Source organism: Osmerus eperlanus, chromosome 9 (genome assembly GCF_963692335.1).
Source record: "Osmerus eperlanus chromosome 9, fOsmEpe2.1, whole genome shotgun sequence".
Taxonomy (NCBI): Eukaryota; Metazoa; Chordata; class Actinopteri; order Osmeriformes; family Osmeridae; genus Osmerus; species Osmerus eperlanus.
This window is the reverse complement of record NC_085026.1, coordinates 18,917,559-18,942,096: the sequence shown is the minus strand read 5'-3', so window position 1 is coordinate 18,942,096 and position 24,538 is coordinate 18,917,559. Positions and strand designations below refer to the sequence as shown.

The window sequence follows — 24,538 nt, the reverse complement described above, 5'->3', positions numbered from 1 at the left end:
TTCTTACTCAGTTTTTAGAGATTCAGCAAAATGCTCCATACTTGTTAAAAACCTTATAACATATAAAAACCTGTTATAACATATATAAAAAAATGTGTGGCCAGTGTAGATCAGTTAAACTCACTCCTTAGGTATGTAACAGGCCACCCGGGCCAGCAAATAGTTATTTTTTTGTTGGCATAGCTGGTAGTGGTCACACTTCAGAATCAGAATTCGGTTTATTCGCCATGTATGTTATACAAACACGGAATTTACTGTGGCAGGGAGGTGCAAAACACTAAACATATACAGATCTTAAATTAAGTAAAAGTACAAAAGTTTAACTATTTCTAAGAACTAAACAATCTAAGAATACAACAATTTAAATATAAAATATATATAAAAATAAGAATAATGAGCAGCGTGAATGGTCAACATAGTGCAGTCGGATACTGAGATAAAGTGGCTTATGCATACTGAATTGCCATTAGATGGACTTATAGTTAAATAAGTGAATGAATGTCAATGGGAGTCCTTGGCCTTGTTGTAGAGGCCAGTAGCAGATGGAAAGAAACTGTTCTTATGGCGTGAGGTTTTGGTCCTGATGGACCGCAGCCTTCTGCCAGAGGGGAGTAGCTGGAACAGGGAGTGACCAGGGTGGGAGGGGTCGGCCACAATCTTCCTCGCACGCCTCAGGGTCCTCGAGGTGTGCAGGTCCTCAAGGGTAGGCAGATTGCAGCCGATCACCTTCTCAGCAGTGCGGATGATACGCTGCAGTCTGCTCTTGTCCTTGGCAGTGGCAGCAGCGTACCAGACGGTGATGGAAGAGGTGAGGATGGACTCAATGATGGCTGTGTGGCTCAATGATGGCTTGGAATATCGGAGGTGGCGGGTTCGATCCCAGGTGTGGGCGAACGTCGGCCGAGTGTACGTCAGACAGGGGCGTGGCCACGTCTGTTACACATGCAACAAAATACTGTGATTTCAGAAACTGTGGAAAATTTAACATTGTTTATATCTTCCACTGCAATACATTTCCTGAAGAATGGGCATAATTAGTGTGTATGTGTGTTCTACCTTTTACACTAAATATTTTTTTTTCAGAGACAGTTCCTCCTCAGGTCGCTTTGTGCATCAAAGGCACCCTCAGTCAGGTCCTGTATTCTTAAGGTTCTGTTGGTTTGAGCTGTTTTTATTTCTAATTGAAATCTCTGAACCCCAGTTCTATTAAAGCCCCTGTGGTGTCAGATGAAAACACTGGCATCAATGATTAAACAAACTTGCTAAAAAAAAAATCTGTGTCAGATGTGCCATACTGTTAGTCAGAGCAGTACCTAAATGAGTGTTTAAGTCTGTATTGTTATAGAAACCAATAATGAAATAATTCCTTGGTTTGGATCACGTCTTGCTGTTGCTACCAGTTGCATTTGCATCGTCAACATCTGCACAGGCCATGGCCAACCAATAGAGGGCAGTAAAACGGCACTCATCCAAACCATAATGTTACTATAACAAATGTAACAGCCAAATAAACTGAAATATGAACAAAATTCCCTGTGGTGAGTGCATGATTGTACAGTACACCATCATAGCTACAGTATTGTTAAAAGGTGTCATAGCTACAGTAATGTTAACAGGTATCATAGCTACAGTAATGTTAACAGGTATCATAGCTACAGTAATGTTAACAGGTATCATAGGTGTGTGGTGGAAAATCTTGTGCATCCGTAGTTAAAGCCCTTTCTCTTTAGGCTTTCCACACAAAAATGTGTGGTGAGGTTACAATGCTCTGACAGATCAAATACACTTTTTTATTGCATGCAACAGCACTTCTACATACGGATAAATTCAAATGATTTGAAGGTTTGAGTGTATGAATCTTTTGTAAATACAAAATAATCTGATTATTTTGGGTCAATGTTCGTTAACGTGTGCTAATTTAAACCCAGCAGGTGGACATATATATCCAAGCCGGTAAAAAAATTAACTAGACTTGTCTACAATCATGTGGTTTCTCAACAAGTCCTGGATCACAAATGTCCAACTAGACCTTGTCGTCACCAGGAACTGCTGGTGTCACGGTGACCCCCCATGTGTCAGATCCCTTTGTGTCAATCACACACACTCTCTCTCCACAAAGACACCTCACCCCCTCACCTCATCCACAGGGACCCTCCTGACCCTCCAGAAACAGACTCTGTACTCTCTCCCCCTCTTCCTTGCCTCTGTACTCTCTCCCCCTCTTCCTTGCCTCTGTACTCTCTCCCCCTCTTCCTTGCCTCTGTACTCTCTCTCCCTCTTCCTCGGCTCTCTCTACTCGAACACCCCTCCCCCACCTCCTCTCCACCACGCCTGCAGACTCTATAATATTCATGCCAGCATTGTGGACATCGCTGGAACTTTCTCTCCTGGTTCAGGTCTGTCCAGGTCCACTGGAGAGGTGCCAGACCCTCGCCCCCTCACTACAGGGTTAGGGTTACAGGACTCCCTCAGGGGTTTAGGTCCCCATATACACCAGAACACTTGGCTTAGTCATCTAATCTTATGTCTTCTATTAGCACTGCTATGCTGACGATTTCAAAAAACACATTGCTCACACAATGCAGACCTGTGCTCTCTATGCAACATCACACAATGCAGACCTGTGCTCTCTATGCAACATCACACAATGCAAACCTGTGCTCTCTATGCAACATCACACAATGCAGACCTGTGCTCTCTATGCAACATCAAGAGGATCCGTACATTGTTGACAAACTCCCATACCAAGTGTCACTACCTCTAAACCGTAAAGATGTGTTACTGCAGGCAGTTCCTCCTATAACTACAATGTTATCACCGTGGGTATTTCTATGTGGTAGTTAATGTAACCTCAATGTAAAGTGTTGATGTCATTTCCCATTTAAATTGTAATCACTCCCCGAATGACGACACAGGCAATGTACTCCCTGGTGAGTTAGAAGGACGGAGAACTGTATGCTACAATACAACTACACAGTCTTTTATCAAAATACTTAAAACCACAAAGTATCAGTGAAGAAAGGAAAAAAGGAAGGAAAGAAAATAAACTTGGCACTTCAACTTCTCACTGTCATGTAATATCTCTGACATCATCATTGTAAAATTAGGAACCTGGTTTCTTCTTTCCTGCAGATGTGGAAGCTTGAAATTGCATTCCATGGGCCTGTGCCACATTTCATCAGTGGTTTTTCCCTCACAGGCTTCCAACAAGGAGGCTTCGCCACATCTGGACCTGACCTCCGTTCTGCTCCCGACCCTGCATGGCTCCCCCATCCTCCTTTTCTTGTCCTTCACTTTCTCTCTGGTCCCCTCTCTCAGTGGCCGGCTCTCTGCTCTGCAGTGTCTAATATATCCTGAGCAAGACTAGCTAATCCCAGGCAGTCCCAGCCAGAGCCCACACCTGTGGCTGATTGAATCCTTGTGGAGTAGAAAAGCCCTGATTTACGGCCCTGAGGAGCTGCGGACCCAAGTTGCAGCTGCGAGCCGGCAGGAAAAGGAAGTTGTTCATCACGCTGCATGGATTTCAACATAAATGGTCACCATGCTCATACTATAATGTGAGCCCGTTTAACTTCACATAACTGACAGGGAGGGGCTGTGAGAAATTGAGTTGGCAAAAATTTAACAATTGTTATGACCAGCCCCTTTCCAAACACAGATAGAAAGCCAATGTAATGTGTGCCTGCCACCCACCAAATGTATAAGGATTCTTAGGCCTACACATCACATTAGAACTACCAAGAGTAAAGTATATTTTCCATTCTAACAGAGAATTCTGTTGACCAATATAACCAAAAACAATTAATATATATAATTCATAATGATGGTGGTCTCCTGTTGTCCTGATGCATGATGTCAGGTAAGCCTCAGAGCTTTGTCCGATTCCCACCACACACACACACACACACACACATACACACAAACCCACACATTTATACATTTATACAGCACATACAGTTTATCCTATTGGGTTCATTTGAAACCAGAGGTGGTTCTACTCACCACAAATATTTTTGGACCTTCATGCTGTGTAAGACAATCATTACTCTCTGAGCTCCACTCAGGAAATGACATCGTTGGGGCTCCGCCTCCTTTCCTCAGCTGCATGATTAAAATATAACTTCTCTCTTCTGTGCACACACTCAGGTTCATGTTTGGGGATGTATTCAGTTATTGTTGTTTAATAGTCATAATATTTTGTGCAACATTACTCTGAAATTATGTACTTTTATGGATGCAATGTTGTTTGATGGATGCAATGGTTACATCTGTAAGGCTGGGTGTCAACCTGCCCCCACCTCTCATATGCTAAAATCTGGAACTGCTCGACAGGGTCTGAACTTGACGGCTCTCACACCCCATTGTATAACTTACTGTAGCATTGCTAGTTATATGTTGATAAGTAAGGGTCAAGATGTGGTCTGATTGGTTGTTCTTGTGTATAAAAGGAATTTTGATGCTTTGTTCTGGGGATTCTTGATCTCCTGAGAACTTCTCCTCAGCTCTGGCTTGTTCTTGTACTCATTCTCCCTGCTCACCTCTTGCTGTCTCTCTGATCTCATGACAATAATCATGGTTGAGTAGGTAAGAGTTAACCTTCTTTTGGTAACACGTTTGCCTTGTAATAGATTTCATTCATTTACAATGTTATTAAATGTAAATTACTAAATTTCATTTTAACCTTACTTTGACATTCTCGCTCTGATTTAACCTATAGAGTCAAATAACTAACTCCGTTGGTATTGGCATAATATGGTTCATGCTAATACACTGTTCAGTTTACCATCTTTCTTTAAACCATAGGGGAATTAGTTTAGGTTGTTTGGCCAATATTTAACCCCCTACACATCTATGGACTGTCTGGACAGTTATTTACTATCACATGTCTTTAAACTAACTGTCTTCTGGGGGAGGTGCCTCTTCCATACCACTAAACCATGATAGAGTGAATCAGTTACTAGGGTAGTTATGGTAATTAATGTAACCTTAATGCAAAGTTTTGTCAAATAATGATCATGCCTAATCCTAACCTATTGCTATGCATGCCTAAACTGAAGTATTTGTCTAATGTGATTTTTCCAAAGTTGCAAGATGTTGCATGTTGCATGTTGCATGTTGCAAGTTGTAAGATGTCCAAAGTAACAATAATGAGCATAATCAGAGCGTCTCGGACAAGATCAAGTATTACTGTTAAGATACACACTCATGTTGATATGGTAGCAGGTAACTAGTCAGAAAACAATAAAGAAAATGACCACTTGGGTCTGGGGTGTTTGGACGTGTGTTTGGGAGCCTTAATGCAACACAGTCTGTATCACGAATGCAACACAGTCCAGCTTCCTAACAGCTTTTCTTGTTCTCTCCTCTGAGGTATTATATCTCAAAAATGTCCTCTGCTCTGCTTTATGCACACAGATCCCAAACCCAGCTGGCTTGGAACTGGTTGACTTGTTTGTGTACCAGTTTTCACATGCATGCTTTGGAGTTTCCTGACTACGCTTCTCAAGCCAGACCACCTGCAACAGTTAAAAGGTCGACAGAAACTTGTTAAACCAGCAGTTTAAAATGATCAGTGATTAAATATGTCTTGTGGGACAAAGACAATTGACAGCCTAGATCTGCTAATTGACAAAGATGAGACAACTTACTGTGTCACAACCTCCCACGGTAGCCATTGACACATTCTGGACATCATATTATGTACAGGAATTTCCTGGCACCACCAAATTCACATGGAAAGGATAATAGTTTTATGATCTGTCTTGAGCAATGCTTGATAACTATGTCTTGACATGACCCTTTCCTCAACCTCCCTTTTCAGGGGAATATCTTAACCATCCATTACAAACCTTTTGATGTAACTATACTATGTTTATATTTAAAAAATCGAAACGGATTTCACCTCTGATGTGTGACAATCTAGAACAAACAGCATGCATGCTATTATTTTCAAGAATACGATTTCATAATACTGTCATGACACAATAACTTAAAATGTATTACAAGAATCTTTGTAGAAGTTCGTAATTTCTGAGAAAAATTAAAACACATTCCTGAAAAACATTCTTACAGACAGGTCATCAGAGGTAAAATTTAAGTGGAAAAGGTATGAAAGACAACAGTGAGAATTTGTCAACTCAACAATTAGTTTGCTGACAGTGGTTCTGTCATTCCATGCTGGGCTTGATTAGGTGTGTGTACTGTGCAACAGTGAAGGCTGCATCTTAATGCTGTTTACATAAGTCTTTGTTATTACCAGAGTTGGGAATCCACAATCCCTCTGCCAAGTGCAACTGAAAACATATGGATCCAACAGGAAAGGCTCATAAATAAAGATATGACTTATTTTTGCTCTTTTTTCACTCAATGCATTACTGTTGAGAAAGCATTGGCCGTTCTTAGGCTGTACGTGAGTAGGCATACAAGAAACAACGAGCTATTTATAGCTGCTTTGATTTTACTGGTCATTTTAAATGCTACTGATAAAGCACAACACTGCAATGCAAGTACTTTTGTTTATCAACATACATTGAAATGCCAGCATGAACATTAAGCAGTAAAAGAACAGTGTTTAGTTTCCATGTCTAGTTCCTTAACTGGAACCTATGGATTACAAGCCCTGCCGATCTATGCATGTACTACATCCAGCACGTGCCATCCTATGAACATACATGTGCTGCTTAACCTCACACCGTGTATCTTCAAACACTCAACAATAACTTATATAATGTAATGTAAACGTTCCCCATTGCAGTGTTTACTGTGTACACATCAATGAACCAAGCTCTTTATACAATACATAAAGTATGTAGCAATCAGACAATCCTTTAGAAGCACTTACTGTGAAATGTTCTGCCACACACAAATTGAGGGTGCATTACCAACATTATATATGACCTAACTTTGTAAAGAATTTAAAACTAAAGATTCAGCAGCAGAATTTGTTACATCTGTTCTCAATTACACAGGACAATATGTAACCTCTTGCACAAGACTGGACTTCTATCCAAGGAACAGTAGTAAAGGGTGTAGTGATTCACTGCAGATATTCAGACATTTCTTAACCAATGCTTTGGACAGACCACGCCAATGATAAACGTTTCAGCGTTCCCATTTTTCCCTAGAAATGAAAGCATTTGAGGATTCCAAACCAAAAAGTGCCAAAATCTGAATCATGTGTGTTGCACTAGGGTTATCCATATTTATTTGCTGTGTAAAAACCTTGTCTTTTCCCATGTCCAAAAAACATTTACAAGGCTTGGCTGAAGAAAAACAAATATTGCCCATAATATATTTTATGGAAGGGGAAGATGTTATATCATCCAGTACTGAGTGTGAATCGTACAAGAGGATATGGGGCACAACTAACCCATCCTTGAAGTATGATGGATGTCAGGGGACTCAACACGGGCACCTGCCATATTGGGACATGTAGATACTTTTTTGTAATTTGTAGCTGTGTGTGTGTGTGCATACATGCATGCCTGTGTGTAGGGTCACAACACACAGTACATGAACATTTCAGAAATGGATACAAGTAGCAATGTGAGTAGAAGCAGGACTTATGGGTGGAGGCTGTTTTGGATACGAGACTGGTGCCTCTCACGCAGAGCAGATACTGCAGACTGGAGGGACACCATGTATTTGGTGCTGGGATGCGTGGCTGCATTGGAATGCGTTCAGCATGAATATGGTTCTCTTGGGCTTCTGCATAAACCAAGAATGTTTCAGTGGATCATTGTAGCCATCAGTCATCTCTTCATAGCCCTTGTGGTATCAAACTGTTTATGTTAGCTGCTACTTATTGCATTGGCTTGAATTGGCTCTGGGTACGTTGCAGTTCACAGGTAATAAATTTAAAAGTCCTTCTAAATTATTGTCATTTTCATATTTGCAAATGTCTGATCTTGACAGAGGTATGTTGATTAATATTAAAGAAATTGTGGAGAAGACTTTTCAAGTCCAGAAGCAATCACGTTGTGTTCAACACACTGCTTCTGTGCAGGGAAGACTCACTCAAGTCAAGGAATAATGATGTGGCCCATTTCAAACGTGACCACTTTAGAGTTTCTGATCCATATTTGGGTGTGCTTTGCCTTCGGCAAGAGCTCAACCTTTGTTCTCTCACATATATATTATTATTGGGTGTGCTTTGCCTTCGGCAAGGGCACAACCTTTGTTCTTTCACATATATATTATTGGGTGTGCTTTGCCTTCGGCAAGGGCACAACCTTTGTTCTCTCACATATATATTATTATTATTATTTTTATTTCTTTTTGCCCCCCTAAAACTCAGTCAATATTTGGCCTACATAGACAACATAGGTGTCAAAAGTTTCGTCTTGGTAGCCATTGAGTTGCTTCTATTGGGATTTACGTTCCGTTGCATGGTTTAGGCTGAGCTTAAGTTTTTGTGGCGAAAAGTGAAGCTAACGGTGGCTAATTTGCTAGCCACAGTCACTGACGTTACTAACGTCACTACGTCACTAACGTCACGAAAACACGCGTGACTACCTTTGGCAGAACATTCGTTTCGCATCTGTTAACTTGGGGGATAGCTAGGCTAACTATAGCTTTACTGCAAGGCAGCTGCAGAAACGCCACAAGCAAAGAGGCCAGGGTGATAACTATTTACTCATTTTACTTTGTGATATGACACACAATTGTGATGTGTAATGTACAATAAAAGCTGATTTTATTAAGGAAGTACATCTACTTTCGGAAACAGTAGTCTACTATGTCACTGAAGTATTAGCATCATGACATTAGCCTCTGTTGCCCGGGCAACACATACTACCGTACAACGGAACGTTAAATCCAATTCAACCAATGCAATCGCTACCGAGACGAACACAGCAGTACATTTACATTTAGTCATTTAGCAGACGCTCTTATCCAGAGCGACTTACAGTAAGTACAGGGACATTCCCCCGAGGCAAGTAGGTTGAAGTGCCTTGCCCAAGGACACAACGTCAGTTGGCACGGCCGGGAATCGAACTGGCAACCTTCGGTTTACTAGCCCGATTCCCTCACCGCTCAGCCACCTGACTCCCAGTAGTCTAGTACTGTACCATAGTAGTACAATTTACCGGGGCAGCTTATCCACACAGGGCTATATCGCATTTTGCGTTGTTACTGACAATGATCGCTACCAATGAGCTTTTTATGAATGAGCGATTTTCCACTAAATAAATGTCAAGCTTATTTACGTTTTGGGGGGCATATTTTCAGTTAGCAGATGGTACTGTTTGAATCGCGATTCCATCTTCTACTGCCGGTAACATCGTAGAATAATCTTCAAAGGGGGTTCTTTATTAATGAATGAATGCAATGAGTAGGCTAAATGCATGAAAATATCACGAGAAGGGAAAAACTTAAAAGGACGTTTAAGTCATAGAGATTAGGTCAATTTGTACACCGGTCTGCCAAATTTATTCGTTTTGATTCAACGATGAGGCTGCCTCTTGCAGGGGAAATGAGAAGACATCCATTTCATTCTACACTTCCCTCGTATTTTCAGTTGTAAATGAGCAGCAAAAAAAAATGCTTTTAAATCTATGTAATCTTTATAAATAATAAGTATGCATTTTTATATAAAATACAGAAATATCAGTTGTAAAAATGTCATTAAAAAACAGACCCCTGTGCAACCGACGCAAGCAAGCACACCCTACAATTTCCCCAGAAATTGTACCCTCTCTAGTTATTATTATTTTATTGGGTGTGCTTTGCCTTCGGCAAGGGCACAACCTTTGTTCTCTCACATATATATTAATATTCTTTTTATTCTTTTTTGCCCTCAGTCAATATTTGGCCTACATAGACAACCTAGGTGTCAAAAGTTTCGTCTTGGTAGCGATTGAGTTGCTTCTATTGGGATTTAAGTTCCGTTGCATGGTTTAAGTGGAAATTAAGTTTTTGTGGCGAAAAGTGAAGCTAACGGTGGCTAACTTGCTAGCCACAGTCAATGACGCTACTTACGTCACTAACGTCACGAAAACTCGCGTGACTACCTCTAGCAGAACATTAGTTTAGCAGCTCGTTAACTTCTGAGAGATAGCTAAGCTAACTGCTTTACTGCAAGGCAGCTGCAGAAACGCCACAAGCAAAGAGGCCAGGGTGATAAGTATTTACTAATTTTACATTGTGATATGACACACAATTGTGACGTGTAATGTACAATAAAAGCTGATTTTATTAAGGAAGTACATCTACTTTCGGAAACAGTAGTCTACTATGTCACTGAAGTATTAGCATCATGACATTAGCCTCTGTTGCCCGGGCAACACATACTACAGTGGTCTATGATGCATCTGTTTTCAATCGTTAAAATAAACATTCCTCACAAATACATTTTCGTTGTAGGATTTATTATGACATTACATTACGAGTAAACGATTTGTGGGTGAAATTATAATTACCTGTGGTTTCAAACCAGTGTTGCTCACTGCAACGCTGTAGCCTACCCGAGACACTACAAAAACATCTACACAGCTGTAGGAAGTCAAACGGCGACAGAACATGTTCGGCACTCCCCTTACTTAAACCAAAAGTCTATCTAACTACTAACCTTAACTTCATTGCCACAGCCTAAACTTTGTCAATCTGTTCATGAAAATGATTAATTTCAGCCTAAACCGTACAACGGAACGTTAAATCCAATTCAACCAACGCAATCGCTACCAAGACGAACGAACACAGGAGTAGTCTAGTACTGTACCGTAGTACCGGGGAAGCTTCTCCACACAGGGCTATATCGCACTTGGTGTTGTTACTGACAATGATCGCTACCACTGAGCTTTTTATGAAAGCGATTTTCCACTAAATAAATGTCAAGCTTATTTACGTTTTTGGGGGCATATTTTCAGTTAGCAGATGGTACTGTTTGAATCGCGATTCCATCTTCTACTGCCGGTAACATCGTAGAATAATCTTCAAAGGGGGTTCTTTATTCATGAATGAATGCAATATGAGTAGACTAAATTCCTTAAAATATCACGAGAAGGGAAAAACTTAAAAGGACGTTTAAGTCATAGAGATTAGGTCAATTTTTACACCGGTCTGCCAAATGTATTCGTTTTGATTCAACGATGAGGCTGCCTCTTGCAGGGGAAATGAGAAGACATCTATTTCATTCTACACTTCACTCGTATTTTCAGCTGTAAATGAGCAGCAAAAAAAAAAGCTTTTAAATCTATGTAATCTTTATAAATAATAAGTATGCATTTTTACATAAAATATACAGAAATATCAGTTGTAAAAATGTCATTCAAAAACGGACCACTGTGCAACCGACGCAAGCAAGCACACCCTACAATTTCCCCAGAAATTGTACCCTCTCTAGTTTTATTTATTTTTTTGCCCCCCTAAAACTCAGTCAATATTTGGCCTACATAGACAACCTAGGTGTCAAAAGTTTCGTCTTGGTAGCGATTGAGTTGCTTCTATTGGGATTTACGTTCCGTTGCATGGTTTAGGCTCAAGTTAAGTTTTTGTGGCGAAAAGTGAAGCTAACGGTGGCTAATTTGCTAGCCACAGTCACTGACGTTACTAACATGAGGAAACATATTCACATAGGCGCTTGAAAGTCACTCATACGCACACTTTGAATTATGTTCTTAGATGACTGGCTAACTGAATCTTGACTTAAGTTTAGCTACTACTGAGCTACTCTTCACATGTGGATTTCATTACCTGACTGGGGAAATATTACAGGAAAACATAAGTAGTACACATTGTCCATTGTAGCCCAAAGCTTCTGTCTGGTAAATTGCAGTTGTATAGCTTTTATTCAGGGCAGAGGGAGAACAGGGATAGGCTGACTGGGTAGGAGAAAGTCGGCCAATCCAAGACTGAAGGCCAAACTTGATATATCACCGAGCCCCCATACTTTCATTTCTTGGTCTGGTAACAAGACGCAGTGCATCCAGACTCTTTGATTTATAATACCTGCTATCGTTGAACACTAATCATTTATTATATTCCCCATGTACCAAAAGCCTCTCACACAAACTGTAAAGCTTGTGATTAATTTCGTGATATACCTCTTTGAGTTTTACTTTTCAGGTTTTAGGAGCTTTGTATGTTTTAGGGTATTAAGTTTTGGCAAATATAGTTTGTGCAATGAGTCTTTCAACCTCATAGCTGAAGGATGATTCACATTTATTTTTTTGTGGGGTTTTCTGTCATATTTTGTCTAGCAGTCTGCACTATGACTGTTGTTGTTGCATGACTTAATTGTCCTGGAGATTTGTAAACTCAAGAAAATGCACTGTCCATGCTTCTGCATCAGAACATTGTTGCACAACATCTATCAGATAACTCATGATTCATTCCTTCTCAGCTGTTAAAAGCAGTGTGTGTACCATTACCATCTTGTCAGATGTGCTCATAAAGTTACGGTTAACAGTCTCACATGGCATACTGGTCCTGCTGTTTCATTTACAGCCTGTATTTGGTCTCAGTGGGGGTTCCAGTGAGCTCAGGGGAACTTTGTGTGAGTGTGTATTTTGTTTGTGTGTACGCACCTGCATGTAGAACTATTCGTTTTCTAATTAAAAACAGACCCGACCACAAATACTTCTTATGTGAGGGTACCAGTCTACTGCCAAACACCTTTTATGCTTTCATATGGCCATAAAATCATACATTCCGTCATTGAGCGTTGGCATATATCAACACAAGTGCTCTAAAATCATTGTTAAATATCATTGCAATGAAATATCAACAACATAAAGGCATTACCTGAGGTTCGGGAGGTGAAAATCTCGACTCTCCTCCTCACACCTCTCCTTCTACCCACCCATCCCTTCTCCACCTCCAGGTCACAATTGCTTTATTAATACATCTATTGCACAGAGATACAGTATAGCTCATTTGAACTGCTCCTGGTGGATCTTGGCCAGGGTTAACTGCCATCCATTCCTTCATTCTTGACACGGTTTCACAAGCGTCTTCAAGGGTCTTATCTGAATGCTTTATTGCTTGCATTGTTGCAGATATAGAAATATGCTACAATGTCATAAAAACATATATATATATGCATCTCTTCCAATGTGGCACACGAATCAGCTTCATGTGGCTCCAAACCCCATAGTTATTTTTATTCATTTTATTCATTTCATATTTGAAGCGATGGTACCATTGGTTACCTAACTATTAAACATCATTTTGTTAATTAATAGCTAAAGTATGATCGAACATGTGTCTTTGTAAAGGGCCTGCATGACATCATGCTACTTATTGTGTAGTCACCCCTGAGAGAAATCTGTTGTTGAAATGTTACATTTCAAGGAGTAAATGCCTCTAAAAGCCCACCTCTACTAAAACATCATTTAGAGCTGTCAAAACGTTGATTAGATCGAACCTCAGCTACCAGTACAACAGATGGAACCTCAGATAACAGTACAACAGATGGAACCTCAGCTAACAGTACTACAGATGGAACCTCAGCTAACAGTACAACAGATGGAACCTCAGATAACAGTACTCTCTGGCAGGGTTAGGGTTAGGGTTACTCTCTGGCAGACCATAATATGGGGCTCTCAGTTCACTTGTAAGGCACTTTATTAAAGATTGAGATAGCTGAACATTGTCATCAGCACATTAGGCCAAATTCATTCTTTAACATGGTTATTCCTTTAAAAGAGTTTAAATATTCTTAAGAAAGATTTTTTCATATTTACAAAAACAGAAATAGAATAAATCTGATCCTGAATGCATGTCTTTAGCGAAAATCCTCCTTCAATTATCCAATCTTCTGGAACCTTAAGTATTTTAATCTGAATGAAGAAATTATGGCATTGTAGAACAATATTTTGGACTGTTATAAGTTTGACTGAGTGATTAGTATTAACTGAATATTTCAAGTAATGATACAATAAATTGGGTTTCTCCAGAACAGTGGAAGGGTTTGTCACAGTCAGTCATGGAATGCCCCTCCCCCTTTATTTCCTGGATTTCAGGTAATTTAAATGAAGACAGTGCCTAACCTGTGACCCCAGCCTACCTTTAAAAGTATTATTTTGCACTGCGGTTGCACTGCAGGTTGTCATGATTTTTGTGTGCGTGTTGACTGTTCTTTGAAAGTACTATATTTGTGATTTGTGTACGTGCTGTAAGATTTGATTGGAATCCAAGGTTAGGTCATGGTGTCGCACAGGTCCCAGTATCACATCACTCTGTAGGGGACTGGGAGTGGGTGGAGGTGCAGTAAAATTAAGAAAGGTAACATAGTTATGTCACAGATAATCAGGGCTTTTGGCAGGTTGGTACCCAACTATCCATTTGCTTTTGGTTTTTGCTTTTGAATTTTATTTCACACCGGGACATTTTAGGGACAGCCAGTGCTCTTTGTTGCCATCATCTTAGAGCCTGTGGAGGGAGCTGCTGCTGTAAGCACTGTGGAGGGAGCTGCTGCTGTAAGCACTGTGGAGGGAGCTGCTGCTGTAAGCACTGTATGGTGAATTAGGCCTAACTGCTGCTGCTGTAAGCACTGTATGGTGAATTAGGCCTAACTGCTGCTGCTGTAAGCACTGTATGGTGAATTAGGCCTAACTGGCTCAACCATTGTGCATGTAATGACCTCTGTTATGAACTAAATGTTTACATGTTTGTGGTTGTAAGACAATTTAACAGAGAACCAAAATAGTGCATTTTGATTAACATAACATAAGCAATTTATTACTTAAGAAACAGCAGACAAATGAAGGCTACATAATAATTTGCACGATTGTAGGCTACCACAGCATTGGCAATTTGACTAGAATAGACAATGACGGAGTAGACGGAGGTTGATCAAGTACTTTAAGAATTTCAATGTGATCTGAGAAATATAGGTACCAAAACCACTGAGAAGAACTGTCATCGCCAGCTGCATCATGAGCACTGCACTATCTATCTTTAATTCCAGATATCTGTGTGTGTCACCGACATAATCGCTGGCATTGTGCCCTATCTATAATTATATAATCTAGGAATCTGTGCATATGTGCCACCAATTCTATCATGTGCACTATGCACACTATCTATAGTTCCAGTAATCTGTATTTGTGATATAGCTTGACTGTTGATCAGAGGGGACAATCTCCCTCAGAACAAATGGCTTGATGGCCCTCTGATGGTTGCCTGTAGCATGGGACAAACTGACACTAACATGACATGGTACAATGATGTTAGAACACAAGCTAACACATTGTACAATGATGTTAGAACACAAACAAATGTATTGCTAAAAATATTACATTTCAGTCAATAATCTTGGTCTTATACCAATAGCCGATGATAAACACTTTTAATGAAGTTGAAATACTATATTTATTTAGTGAATGTAACTTGCTACACAACTCCTGGAATTGGGTGTGGACATTAGATTAATCGGTATAGAACTACAGGCATTTAAGAACACTTCAGTAGTTATCAAAACCCAAAAGCTACTTAATTATAATTAAGGATAAGGGATGTGCTGACTCTTAGAAGTAAGGACTGTTCATTGAATTTGGACCGCAAGGAGAATTGACCTTCATTATAACTGGAAAACAGAGCTGATCAAGAGTTGAGTTTAATGTTTCCTGATGTTTTAACTGGTTCTGATTTGGGTGACCTGAAGGCTGTTGGAGGTAGTCTAACATCTACTCTGCAGTTGTTACACAAAACTATATTTGTCAACATTTCCATCAGTGTAATGGATGTAAGTTTTAAGTGTATTAAAGTTTTTAGTGTATAAACAGTGTGTATATACAGTACCTTGCACTGCCAAGTGTGTAACCCTCTGTCCACCTCCCTTATGTTATTGAGTTGAATCTAGGAAATTGAATCTTCACTCTGTTTGATATTTCCTTTTCAAACACTGACACTCAAAATGAATTACTGTAAGGTGAAATTGGTTTTATATAGGAACATATACGTATATGTAGAGAACTTCAGAAAAAAAGGTATCCACTAGGTGGCAGGTTAGACTGGAACTCTGTTTCAGTCACAAGGTGCTGTTGAACTAACATCTCTGTTACTGTAACTATGCACTTTTGAACTAATATCTCTGTTACTGTAACTATGCACTGTTGAACTAACATCTATGTTACTGTAACTATGCACTGCAGAACTAACATCTCTGTTATTGTAACTATGCACTGTTGAGAACACAGATTAACAATCATGTGAACAAGTGCAGCAGAGTGCAATATACTGTTATAGGTCAGATAAAGCTTGGATATTTTAACAAGAAAGCTTGTATGAAAAGAAACTATAGATGTTAATGTTATATATTAGGGAGAGGGAGGTGGAGTGCCACGTCCCCATTATACTATTATGTTGGCACACACACTACTAAGTTCACACTTTCAGGAAAAAGTTATTTTTTTAATATGACATTTAGATATTGTTCTTGTGGGTTTTTTCTCAGCTGTCCCAATCACTTCATTGTTCTAAATGAATAAACTTTCTAATCCAGGTTGAGACTATATTGTTACAAAACCCTCACCTAGTTTCTCATGACTATTTAATAGGTCTTGTAGAATGAAATACAGGCTGTAGGACTGTCTTATTAACCATCAGGAAAGGGGGAGGCAGGGGCAGGAGAGGCTGGAGCAGCAGAGGCAGGAGAGGGGGAGGCAGGGGCAGGAGAGGCTGGAGCAGCAGAGGCAGGAGAGGGGGAGGCAGGGGCAGGAGAGGCTGGAGCAGCAGAGGCAGGAGAGGGGGAGGCAGGGGCAGGAGAGGGGGAGGCTGCAGGGATAAATGGATCTTCACATGTGCCATTCCTTTAATAAACTCAAATTGTGATCTGCTGAGTTGTTGATCTATTTTAGAAAGAAGTGATATTGTCTTTGTTTTCTCACCTGGTACTGAACCCAAATGAATGTAAAGGTTTAATTTCCAATTTAAACTAATATGATTTCTTAATGGTGAAAATGTAGGATGAAGATATGTTTGAAAAACACAAATATATACACAAACCATTCATTAAGAAAGTTTAATTCGATTTTAAATTGGGAGTTAGTAAACTATAGGTACGGTATGGTCAGTTTGAACAAATCTGTTCAAATTTGACAAAACATCTAAATGTTTAGTGGATTTGATAACTGTTTAATTGCTAATGAAGTGTAAGCTCATTAACTCAGGCACGTTTAAAACTCAGCTATATCCACAAGACAACCAATTAATGTAGAGTGGATATAAAGGGGTTGGCTATATGGCGCGCATGTGCGAACGGTTTGATGTAAGGGGTTTGGCTGCAATAAGAGGTGGTTTGAATGCAGACCACAGACTAGTTACTGAAGACGTCTCAACTAGTTGAATTCAGAACGCGCGTGCCACGGTGGTTTGAGACAGTAGTTATAGAATTCTGTATGCGTACAGCTACTTAGTAAAGCTGAAGTGAACATGTTAGCTAAGGTGTAGTATCACTGCCGAAACTATCTAAACTATTAGCCTACACACTTTCTGTCATCTTGTATCAGTTCGCAGACCTTTCTACAGGACCTCTTTGAATTCTGAAGGACTGACCTTACATTTGACCAGGTAAATTATTTATTTTAAGTTGTTTTACTGGATAGCTATGTGGGAAAGCAGAATAGACGTCACTTGCGAGAGAGGATCTGGAAGTTCTTTCGCTAAAAACGCAGAATGGAAACCCTAATGACAAAATAGTGACATAGCTTCTTATTCGCAAAATTTCTGATAATCCAGCATAGCCTCACGTTTTTTCAAAATTAAAATGAACAGACATGCCATCTACCTTTGCACACTTGGATTACTAAAACTTGAAAAGTATAACATTTGTGTTAAATGGTCCAAATGGTTCAGTGACTTATGTGTCTTTCGCGGGCGTGCGACAGGTGGGATCTTTCCACGTATCATTTAGAACGGTGTAAATTGGATTGACTGATTTTTTGTTGCTTACTGTTGACTTAACAACAACAAAAATGATATGCATATATCATCACAAATACACGGTTTGGTAATTGTTTCTCTATGATGGAAAGGGATTTTATAAATGAGTGACCATTTGATAAAACGCTGACCAAAATTGAAAAAAATATAGCCTAGGCCTACTATATGTAGCCTATAGCTAAATCGAGACTTTATTATCAAGACTTTAACATTTTAATATTTGGCGCCTTGCAATTTTCTACAGCAGTTTGCACCTTACCATTCAGGATATCAAGGTTGGATCAACCTTTTATCGTTTAAGATTATTCAATGTCATGGAAAACAATTTTGTCATGACACTTCCAACATTTATGATCTGTTATTTTCTATAATATTATATTTATTTTTAAGCATTTTCAAAATATTCAATGAATCATGCTTTTCGAGTTTTTTTTAGGTGACATCAGTATTCGATTTCTCTCTATTTTATAATGCTAAAATAAGTAGTTTTTGCGCAGGTCCTTATTGCACATTGGCAGAACTGTAGGCCTAACTTTCTTAAGGAAATATAGCCTAGTATTATTCTAGTTATTAAACATATTTTTCTTGACAAATGAGGGAAAAAGTGAAGGCACACAATACTTAACATTCGAATGTCCCTATATAAGGGCCTATATCTTTTACATTTTTCAGAGAACAGAGTACTCTGTACTGTAATCCATGTGCAAGTTCAAGGATCAGATTCAAACAAATGAATTTAAGTAATATTTTGCCATTGTATTTTTTATTGGGTCCAATAACCTAGTAAACCCTTTTGATTGAATGCATGATGTGCTGTACAATTATGTACCTATTTACAAGACAACACAATGTTACAAGCTAATCTCAAATTATCAGAAGAATAGATATAACCTAGGTCCTAAACCAATTTAAAGAAAACTAATTACAAAGCAAAGGCAACCCCCTAACCTTTTTCAGCAACTCTTCTATGATAAACCACTCGCTGGTGGTAGTGAACTAAATAATATTTTGGGAGTAGACCTATCCCAAAATTGAAATGGATTTGACTTTTTGCTAACACTAATGCAAAATGCTATAACATTGCAGTGTGTAATTAATGTAGCCTATCTAACGGCACAGAGCTCAAGATGTTAAATTGAACCCTAATTTGATCGCAAATGTTTTGAAACATTTCCAGATAAACGAAGCACTTGTTTCCTTAATGTAAAGTAATTAGACTATTAACTAAATTAAGCGGCGTCTCATTCCACACGTTGGCTTTCTGAGGTGTGGAGTCTGACAGCCGACACCAAAAGAGCGGGAGGCAGTAGTGTCGCTTGATTGTTGAGTCGTTGTGACGGTATGTTGACATCAAAGGGTTAAGGATACCAGACTGCTCGGGAATAACCACTGATCTCCCCTAATGACCTCCTAAGTAAAAGTCAATTACTTCTGCGTCATGATCAGAAAGGAGCGATCCACAGGGGAGGTTTTGAGCTTCAGCCGTAATGAGACCATTTCAACTTCATGTACTGCTTCAGGCCAGTTCTCACTCTACAGAACCTAATTTTATCCACCAGAAGTTCATGCATTTCTTGATAAATAGTAGGATACTATAGTCTTCAAGTTGCATTATTGCTATCATGTTTTATTTCATTTTGGGATAGGAAGTTATATATGTTTTATTTACGCCCTTTCTTGTTTTTAACCTGTAGCACTTTGAGATTTAGCTAAATTTAAAGTTAATTACAAATACAGTTATTATTATTATAAGTTCAAACTGCTGTCAGTCTAGGTTTCCATAATAAAGTATAAACCAGCATTGAGGTTATGACAGTTTTATTTGAAAAACCTAAGAGGACTTGCATCTTATGACACATATATAACCAAACAAAGACTAACGCAATGGATTAACTCTAATGCTTTTTCTATTGACTTCCAAATTGTGTCACACTGCTTATTAAGGTGTGGCATTGGTCATGTGATTAGACTGTGACGGATGATGACTGCCATGGATCCTGTCCATCCTAAGCATTGTAAAACAAAGAGGCATTATTGTTCATTGTTTTTTTCTCTTATCAAACAGTCATGGAGGTATTTTGTTCTGTGAATGGTGTCATTATATTCACCTGAGATGAGCAGTCCCAGGCATGTTCTCTGGGAAGAGGAAACACCCACACCAAACACAGGGTTGTATGGGTTTGAGTGTGTCTGTGTCTGGATGTGTCAGTACTGTGGATTGATTTGTGTGTGCATTCCCTGACACATGCTTGACACACACACGCTTACACATACACACTTGTCATGTCATGTCATTCATCGTGTGTATTTCATTCCATTGTGTCATCAGGGCCAGTGCTGTGAGCTGCAGGCTCCAGTGGCAGACATGCCTGGTGGAGACACATTTTAACACTCTCAGATGCAACAAAGCTCTGACAAAATCAGCTCCTGAGATAAACGGATTCCTTTGTTGTCTACAGTAGTGCTCTTGGTGGGGGACATGCACCACTTTAATCCGTTGATAATGAGGTCTCTTGATCATCTAGCTAGACTTCTTGTGACTTTTTGTGAATTGAGGTGTGGCACGGAATGTGTGTCCGTATGTGTATTGGGGGATGACATTAGCATTAGCTAATCACAATCAAAGTGTAATTGTGTGTAAGTGTATTCACAACAGCATAATACAACATAAAACATTGGAGTTGCATGATAAACATGTTAGTTTGTTTTTACTCAACTTTAAACTTATTTTCTTTCATATTCCAGGGGCAACTAACCATGGGAAGCAAGACTCTTCCAGCCCCAGTCCCGCTCCACCCCCCCCTACAGCTGGCCAACTACTCCTTTCTCCAGACCTCCACTGGCATCCAGCTCCCCATGGAGCAGACCCCTGGCATCTACAGCTTCAGTGCCCTCCATGCCATCCACTTCCATCAGTGGACTCTAGGCTACCAGCCCTTCACCCTGCCCCGTGGCACTTTCTCCAAGCTGCCTGCCCTCATGGATGGCTGTTTATCCCCCATTCCCATCTTCCCCCACCTGCTCCAGCCCAAGCTGGACTATTCCTCTGCCACAACAACAGTGGGTTTGCTTCAGGGTTTGAAGAACAAGCCTCGCTTTGACTTTGCCAACCTGGCAACAGCTGCCACCCAGGAAGACCCTCTGAAGGACCTGAGCATCACCGGGGTGTTGGCAGCCTTGCCTGGCCACGCGGCCACAGGGGGCTCAGGTCTCCTGGATGCAGCCAAGCTCTGCTCCCCTGAGCGCAAGCCCAGTCGAGGACGGCTGCCATCAAAGACCAAAAAGGAGTTTGTGTGCAAGTTCTGTGGTCGGCACTTCACCAAGTCTTACAATCTGCTGATCCACGAGCGAACACACACAGACGAGAGGCCCTACACCTGCGACATCTGCCACAAAGCCTTCCGGAGGCAGGACCATCTCCGGGATCACAGGTGGGAGGATTCGTTCTCCAATAAGAAATGCTGTATTTTTATGCAGTGTAAAAATATTTACAATTCAGTTGTGCATGGACAACAATACGGGCTAATTCCGTATCATCTTTAGTTCTTAAAAACTTACAGTCCTACAACTTACAGCCTAACAGACAGTCCTGCATACAATACATCTCAAAACTAATAGGAAAGTACTATTAATAGTATTGTACTGTATAGTAACTTGGAAACATGTGCTGCAGTTTCCAGATAGTTACATCTATAGAATTTAAGATAAATTTAAAGAGATCTAAAGTTATCTGGTAATAACACTGCATGTTTCTGAATTCAAGTCGTTTTTTATTGGATGACATAATAGTGTGATTTTTTTTTACCTGTGAAGGCATGTTTTAGATTTAAATATGCGGCTATATCATTGTCTCTCTCTGTCTCCCCTAGGTACATTCACTCCAAAGAGAAACCCTTTAAGTGTCAAGAGTGTGGAAAGGGATTTTGTCAGTCAAGGACTCTGGCTGTCCACAAAACATTACACATGCAGGTCAAAGAATTAAAGACACCAAAGTTCAAATGAAACCCCCCAGGATTAAATAAATAAGATAAATAACAGGAGGCACTGTGAAGGACCAAATAAGAACACAACTGAAGATGTTTTCAAGCTCAAGTGTCAGAAGTGTTCTGTATACAATATCTTTCCAAGACGGAGTGGGATGCAAAAGTATGCTACAGTGAAAAGAACACCACTGTGTCTCACCTGTAAGATGTTTTTATTGATGGACTTTGGAAAACCCTGGATCTATTGCTTATACACAACATTTAACTCCATTGAGTTTTTGTGTCACTATTGTAGCTGCTTATTCTAAGTGTTGATCCAAACATAAAAAGATGATCCAAGTCTTATGCAGTTTTTGTAAACAGCACAAAAAAATGGTAAAGCCATGCAGGCATAGTTGCCTTTTCCTCCTAAAAACATTCCAATGATACTTTTGTACAGATATCTTTTTATAATTATATTTTTGCACTTTAAGCTGATTACTCATTATCTACATATATCACTGGATTCCCTATTTTCTAAATAAATAGTCATTTTCTAAACAAAATACATGTTATATTTTAAATTGTGATTTATTAGCAAAAAGAAAAATGTTGTACAGGTCCTTATTTTATTATTAAAAACATTTTGCTGATATGGATCCCTTGCTTGAAAGTTTTATTGTGACATTTCAGAAGTGTTTAGTGTCCTGTATGTGAAAGTGTGTGAGAAAGATGCACTGTGTGGCCAACAGTATGTGGACCGCACTCAGTATACAGACACCTGTTTGTTGAACCTCTCATTCCACTCTGCCTTCTCTTTTCTGGGAAGACTTTCCAACGGTGAGTATATGATGTTAGGCATAAATATAACTACATTGTGCTGTAACAGGTTAACAGCTGTGTGCTGGATAAAAATATATATAAACGTTTTCAACATGCAGTACTTAGGAAATGGGAGTCCTGTGTGTCCATAAAAAAATAGGTGAATTTATACTCTTCACACTGTACCTCCGTAATTTCCCACTAGTTCATAGTTTCATAAGCTATTGATCAGGAGGACTCAGCATGATGCTGTGGTCATCACTGTGGGGAAACAACATGCGTGGAACCCTATGTGCAGTTGCAATTCATGTGGTCAATCAATGTCTGGCATGGGTTTAATAAACTTGACCTACGTCACACAAGTCAGTCAACAGAGGTAGGCCTTTTCACAATTTGCATTTTGAATTGGAAACAAATATTACTGTAGAGGCTTCAACAGGGCTATAAACACTGTCTCTTTCACAAATCCTTGGTCTACTTGACACTCTTTATATAATCTACTGACAGGTTATGCATAACCTGTTGTTGTGATATCTTATTGTGGTAGAGGCTGGCACAGAGACCAGACAGCTGTGAGGCAGACTCTGGCAAGGTCATGCAGCGTCAAGGTCAAGGTGGCCTGCTGACCATTTCCCTTCTGTCTACAAAAAGGGATACCAAGGATATTTTGTAAGTTATTAATGAAGGTGAATTAATGTGTGTATAAGCTGGCAAGTGTATGACAGTGTGCTAGTGTTTAATAATTGTGTTGGGACAGATTCATTGGGGTCAGTTGTCTAAGTGTCACACCTTATTTTGCCAAGTTGTTATGGTTTTTTATTCATACGACTGTTGAACTTCTCATCGTTGTTGTCTGACATTTCTAATGAATAACTGATGATGAGATTGATAGTAATTTAGGCTTTGCTGAATAAGTAGTCACAATACATCCTTCCAACTATCAGGATTTTGTCATCTGAGTAATTTTGCAGTAGGAAGGCCGCAGAGCGTCCAGGGGGAAAGAGAGTTCACAGGATGGAGAGCCTTGTTGCTCACCGTTCCTCTAGAAGCCAGGAACTCATCTGTCCATCAACATCTCCCTGGCTCCACTGGGAACGTCCGGGACACGGAGAGTGTGAGACAGCTGGCCAGTTTGCTGTGACCTGAGCGCGTCATGGTGAGAGTACAAGGACGACACAAGAGTCCTTTCTAACCATGCACATTAGTACCCTCCGGAATTAAAACCGATTTAACTCTTATATTAGTATTATCGGGAGTTAATTATTTAATGAAAGAAACTTCAATACACTGACTGTGACATCCAAATTCATGACTTATTATCTTAACAAAAGACTTGACTACACTTCACTGTTCTTTCCAAACCTATAAACCCTCTACCAAAGTAAAAGTAACCTTAATCAGGTCATGTTTAATAATCAAATTTCCATAAAGAACATGACATCAGCCATCCAACTGAACAATCGAATAAATTATTGTAATATGTGAGAAGTCACATGCTTTATGTCCAAGCGAGATGTCATTCATAACTTCTGTCGAAATGGTTTGATTAAGTGGATGTTCCTCTGGGGTTGGTACGTGGGGTCAGAGAGAAGTTAGCGAGAAGTTCGGGATAGGTCAGGGAGAGGTCAGAGAGAGAAGGTGTAAGTCACATGCTGTAGACGATGGGGGAAATGCTAACATGTTGAGTGTTTGTGGCCTGAGGGCGGTAGAGGGCGGCAGGATGAGCGGATGATGGACTGACAGACACAGAGCCGAGAGGGACCACATCCACCATGTCACCTCCTCCCTGGTTTCCTCTTGCACGGAAAAGGGAAACTGGTGTGACACTCAAATATGCCCTTTATCCCCCAATACAGAACAGAGCTCGG

General features: G+C 39.9%; 1 protein-coding gene across 1 annotated transcript; it reads left to right on the top strand.

The window, feature by feature from the left end:
- The first annotated feature begins 17,222 nt into the window (after positions 1 to 17,222).
- osr1 (odd-skipped related transcription factor 1) lies at positions 17,223 to 22,492 on the top strand. Its single transcript, XM_062469347.1, has 3 exons — positions 17,223 to 17,514; positions 20,632 to 21,317; positions 21,756 to 22,492. Exons 2-3 carry the CDS (start codon positions 20,644 to 20,646, stop codon positions 21,886 to 21,888), a joined length of 807 nt encoding a protein of 268 aa, XP_062325331.1. The 5' UTR covers positions 17,223 to 17,514; positions 20,632 to 20,643; the 3' UTR covers positions 21,889 to 22,492.
- Positions 22,493 to 24,538: the final 2,046 nt, after the last annotated feature.

What these genes read in the sequence shown, in the direction of transcription:
- osr1 (XM_062469347.1), top strand. Translation starts at nt 20,644, where the DNA reads ATGGGAAGCAAGACTCTTCCAGCCCCAGTCCCGCTCCACCCCCCCCTA. An exon ending in GACCATCTCCGGGATCACAG is followed by an intron (nt 21,318 to 21,755) that starts GTGGGAGGATTC and finishes TGTCTCCCCTAG; the next exon opens with GTACATTCACTCCAAAGAGA.